General features: G+C 40.2%; 1 protein-coding gene across 1 annotated transcript in view; it reads right to left on the bottom strand.

Moving 5' to 3' along the window:
* Window positions 1-2864: 2864 nt before the first annotated feature.
* LOC104391026 (neuropeptide-like protein C4orf48 homolog) overlaps window positions 2865-5808 on the bottom strand; it is an 8898-nt gene continuing 5954 nt past the window's right edge. Inside the window, exon 4 of the mRNA XM_010000241.1 lies at window positions 2865-3131. Coding sequence (XP_009998543.1) covers window positions 3060-3131 — 72 coding nt within the window. The 3' untranslated portion in view covers window positions 2865-3059. The remainder of the gene's footprint in view (window positions 3132-5808) is intronic.

The raw sequence follows: 5808 nt of genomic DNA, 5'->3' as shown, positions 1-5808 counted from the left end.
AGGAGAGGCTGCTGCCAAGCTATGGTGAAATGAAGGTCAGTTCAGGCTTTTGGTTCCAAGAAAAACAAAGAACCATTGGCAAAATACCAGTTTTTCTAGTTTATATTTGCAGTTTATATTGGACTGCTGGAAATCAAGCAACTGATCACTGGACATGGGGTAAATTTACAACATAGGCAAGGGTTGTGTGCTGTTCGTGTACATGCAGTCTGAATGCCACTGACAGTGAAGCTGAGCTGTTTGTCCTGTGGCTGCCAGTCGTATCCTTGTCTAGGAAGATATAAACATGTACTTGCTAGATAACTGTGTGTAAAAAACTCTTCTGAATTCTTGTATTCTGAGAGAAGATGATGCTCCAGAAGAATCTGCTGGGTTTAAGTGGTGGGGTTTGGGCACATTATTCTGAGGCCACCAAAACCAGAGCAACAAAAAGCTCAGGCAGTTCTCTGCCCAGCCTGTATGTGCATACAGAAAGAGGAGGTGGGGAGATCTTCTTTTATTTAAGAAAATCTATTGTTTTCTAGGACACAGTTCAGCCTTCCATGGGTACAACACAATTTGATTTTACATTGTATATAAACTAAACCACACTTTAAATGTGCAATATACCAGCTGTCAAAAGGCATTTAAGCATTGTTCAGTTCTCACTTCAATGCAAGACTGAATTGTGCATAAGTTATATTCAATGTTGTTGGCTGAAACCAGGTACTTTTCACAAGCTGAACGTTTTATTACAGTGTAGATATAGTCCAGGATGAATGCAAGAGCTGCTGAGGCAAGAAACCATGTGTATCAAATTTCCTTCATGGATGAAATTCCATCCTTTAACTGGGGAAATCACCCAAAACACAAAGAACTTTGAAAGTCAACTTATAGCACTGAAGATGGCCTCCAGTGAAAGCTTTGACTATAAGCATTCACAAATAACCTTTGATTTTGGTCCCAAAGTTTGTGTCTCTCCCCAGCCTATTAAACTGAAGAGTTTCAGAGTGAAACCAGGGTCATCTTTTTGGGTTGAGGTTGAGAGCTGGACAGATATAATCCTGCACAGATACAACCTCATTAAACCTCGTATCACTGGGAACTTTAAAGTCTGTTGGGATTTATGCAAAGGAAGAATGCCAAGTTCCACCAAGCTCAGTGCAGAACCCACACAAAATTATAATTGTTGTTAGTATTTGTTTTACCAAATGAGCATTGTTTTGCTTAAAAGTTAGTCCAGATTTGACATTAAAATGTAGCTTACATTAGCAGATCTTTCAATTAATTTGGACTAGACTCAGTTCTGTTATAGAAACTCCTACACTTTCTGCTCATTTTGTAGAAGAGCCCCTTACATAAATTACCTTATTCCCATTGATTTGGCATGAATTAAACATTCTCTGCACTTAAATAGAAGCTGTGTTTTGTTTCTACATTCTCTAACAATTAACACAAGACCCTAACTGCTGTAATGCAACAACTGGCACTTCACAGAGGAAAAAAATCAGCTGTATTTACATTTTTCCAACTATATGATTCCTTTATTTCTCTGTCAGTGGTGCCTACTGTCTTTTGCACAGCCAAATATGGAATAAAATAAAGGATTAGGGTAAAAATCAAGTTCTTATCTTAAAAAATACATAAATTTAAATAGTGCAATTCTGGGAATTGCATCCTCCCATCCACTCCCTAAGCCATGTCAGCACCCCAAAGCCCTATTGTTGGTGTGGATTGAGACAGCTCGAAGTCACATCAAACAAGCTCAGAGCATCTACTCAAACTGCTCAGCCTAATTCAGACTTGTGAGTGGGCACAGAATAAAGTGGTAGAGATGAGGGTAAAAAAAACCCCACAGCTTTCAGCTATACAAGTATCCCTTCATGCCTGAAACAAACAAACAGCAGCTGTCAAAAGCAACTACAAGGAAAGACCAAAATGTTCATAGTTCAATCCATCACCGAATGGAAAATATGAGTGACCTAACCACTGTGTTTCACCTGTAGTAAAATAAGGAGCACTCTTGGGAGGAAACTTCTTGGCATTGCATGGACCTTTCCTTCAGTGTGATGCTGAGCAGTTGCTGGTCGTAGCATTTGGTACAGCTGGCAAGGCTGCCTAGTCATGCCCTTATTCTCCTTTTTCTACTCTACCTGCTAAGATAAAGCTATTTAGAGATAGAATGTGTTAAGAATGGAGTGTCCAGGGAAGGAGGGTAAGAAACTGAAGATGAACTTCTTGGCATTGCATGGACCTTTCCTTCAGTGTGATGCTGAGCAGTTGCTGGTCGTAGCATTTGGTACAGCTGGCAAGGCTGCCTAGTCATGCCCTTATTCTCCTTTTTCTACTCTACCTGCTAAGATAAAGCTATTTAGAGATAGAATGTGTTAAGAATGGAGTGTCCAGGGAAGGAGGGTAAGAAACTGAAGATGTTAATTAAAGAAGACAATACTTTGATGCAGGATATCAGAAAACTCAGCAGAAAGATATAAACTGATTTGGTACTAGTATGGCATATATATATATATATATATACATACATATATATATCTCCTCATGACACATACCTCGTGACAGCTGAAAGAACTGCAACATGCCTGAATGTGGTCACAGTGCAGACAACAGACAGAAAGGACTTCCATCATCTTTAATGTACAGGCAAAGCCTACAGAGACTACAATTCCTGTGGTCAAGTTGCCACAGAGATATGTTCATATTACAGACAAAAACCAGCTGCAAGTGTCTCTAGACCACTGCTGGCCATATTTATCTTGTGGGTTACACTTGGCGAACTCTGATTTAAAAATCAAAGCAGGTAAAATTTTCCCCCACTTCAACACCAACTAACAGTTTTACCAAACTGAGCCCTTACTGGCAACCCAGTGGATATGAATAGAGGGTACTATTAAAAAAAACCCCCAACAAACAGAACAGACAAATATATAAAGACACAACCCCCCAGTTTCCTCAGTATGTTGGGGCATACATGCTTACAACATGAACTCCTTAATGCTGTATTTTATACAGCTGCCTTTTAAAAACTGCTGAGCAGGTGACACTCCTTAACTGGCCTCCAGGATTCAGTCCAGCAGGTTTGCAGTTACACAAACACACAGATTTCTCTTTTCCACCTGAAGAAGCAGAGTTTCTGTCTATAAGAAAGGGGAACAAAAGCAGCATCAAAAAACATGCATCAGTGCTGTAAAACTAATTAGCTCCCAAAGGAAAGTCCACTTTATTTTTGTTCTTAGTTTTGGGATTGGTTGTATGAGATGAAGCTTTAGGTAACAATCAGTGATAGTGTTTACTGCTCAACATGGCAATACTTCTGTGACTGAGGTCTTTAAAGTTGCAATGCAGTGTCCACTGGTTAATTCTGAAAATGGGTTGGAATTTCAAAAACAAGTATCTATAGTGAAAACTTACAGTGAACTGTGTTGCCCATGGACTAGATTTGTTTCATAGGATTTGTTTTATGGCCTGGTCCCTGCTGGTCTCTGTCGGGAGCAGCTTTTAGATGCAGCAGTGAGGTGGCTGTATGCTGCTGATGGTAGCAGGTCCCTCCCAGCAGTCCCAGAACCCTCCCCTAGCTCATGGTCACAGCTCCACTTGCCACATACCACACTTTGTGTGTGCAAGTTGTGAATCACAGGTATCCTCAGAAAAAAATTGCCCAGAGTTGGTAACTGCTAGTAAAACAACTAATCCAACCTGCAGGCTGCTCCATGGGGCCAGCAGCAATGACAGGGTGGAAAAGAAGTATGCAGGGAGCAAATAGGTCTGGCATGTGCATGGGTAGTAGCCAGTCTCTCAGAGGTGGTCTGTGACGTTTCTCTTATGTCTATGTAAAATGCAGCCAGCCTATCAATCAGTAAGTGATCATCACATCAGTGCAGTCTTGTAAAAGCAAGGGGCATCATCCATGGCACCCAGAAAAAGTTATGTGACCTGTGCTAGACCCAGTTTGCTTAGCGAGACACCATGCAGATCAACACAGGGTCAACCTAAGTGTGAAAACTCTGAGTTGTGCAACAGAACTCTATAGTTTCCCCTGTACAGAACTGCAGGGTGAGATTCGCAGGAGGAATTAAAAGGGAACTTTGAGCTTTTGGGAATTCCTCCCCCTCCAACACAGGAGCTGCTTAGTCATAATTTTAAAATCTTGCCTGCCAACAAAAGAGAGGTTTTCAAGGAAATAAGTGTCTCCACTGGGAATATTAACAAAGGCAATTGTATTTTCAGGGACAGAAATATTCACCCCACTGAGCAAAACAGACTAAGATAGTAAAATGTAAATTATATATGTGGCTCAAAGCAATTGCCTTAGAACTTTCAGTTTGCATCAAAATGGGCCACAGCTGAGTAATGAAACTGCATAAGACAGTTCCAAGAAGTCCTCAACCAGTAAATATTTCCATGTCTTTTGAAGATGTAGGCAGAATTCCTAGCTTAATGACTGGAATAGGACTGTCCTAGTGCAGAGGCACTGAATGATCTCAATATGGATTCAATTATTTATATTTTCAAGTGATAAGAAAGTGATACATTTGGTTTTGTAAGGATAGATCATGGAGCCACATTTGCAGGCTTGCTGTCAAATCTACAACTATAAAAGTCAACAATAGGACATTCCTCTCAACTGAATCTTTTTTGAATCCTCATGTAATTTCCTTGGCTGACCTTTATTTTATTATTATTTTTTAAAATATTAAAATACAATTGCTATCTTTGGGGCTCTCATTGCTACCTTCGTGCTTTGGATGTCTGTTTTTTTTTAAAGCATCTCTCAGTCTGTAGGTGTAGCTGTAGGTGTCATAAAGGACACTGCCATGGCCAACCAGAAAAGATTTTAGCAGCAGATTTTTTTGAATCAAGTTTAAGAAATACTGGGGAAAAGTTCAAAAGTCTGTAAAAGAAGGAAAAGTGTGCTAGAACTACTTTACAGCACAATCTGAACATCTTGTCTGGGCTCTATTAAGTGCTGAGTAGATGTATTCATTAACCAGATTTCTTCATGAAGGAGACCAAAATACATTTGACCTCTAATTACTGAACAGATTTGTTTAACTGTAAATGTGCTACATACCAATCTGGTTCTGCGGGAATGTTTGTTTGTGGGGTTTTTTTGTGGTATGTCAAAATTCAAAGCATCTTCATTCCTGCATCTGCATTATCACCTAAACCTGATGGACCCTGCTCAGAACTACATCAAACCACTCTCCAGTTTGCAGGCTTTGAACAGTGAATGACATTGAACTTAGATTGGAATAGCAAAAAAAGTTTGAATGCCTTCTGTTGAAAAATCTGTGCAAGAGTCTAGATGCAGCACATTACCTAAAGGGTACATAGGAGGTGGGGAAAAAGCTACCCTCCTGAGACATCACTGACTGCAGCTGGGATGCAGCTTGTCACAGATTGCAGTTGCAGCAGCAAGAGGCAGATTCAACTCCCCTCACAGAAGGAAGATACCAGCCTTGGCAAATTCTCCACACTGACTGCAAGCCAAAGAAGTTTCCTTCCCTATGCTGCTCTACTTTGTGGCATTTTTCATCATTATAAAATCAGAGCAACGTAAAAAGTATCTGCAATGTTTCCTCCCTTAGCCTCTCCCTGGAGTTCAAGCATGTGCAGGGGAGTATTTTATTTTAGCAGTAATTTTGTTTGAGCTGGCTCTCTCCTTTTGGGTAATAAATATAAATTATGCTCTTACCTCACTCCCCCTAACATAAAACCAAAGGTGTATGCTCAGCATTTGGAATGAGAATAGCAGCACTAATGGCTCTGACTTTGGCAAGAGAAAAATAGAGGACTGAGGACTGTAAATTCACT

This window comes from Chaetura pelagica, unplaced genomic scaffold (assembly GCF_000747805.2).
Source record: "Chaetura pelagica isolate M959 unplaced genomic scaffold, ChaPel_1.0 scaffold116, whole genome shotgun sequence".
Taxonomy (NCBI): Eukaryota; Metazoa; Chordata; class Aves; order Apodiformes; family Apodidae; genus Chaetura; species Chaetura pelagica.
Note: the sequence above shows the minus strand (reverse complement) of the source record. Positions and strands in the feature narration are given on the sequence as shown.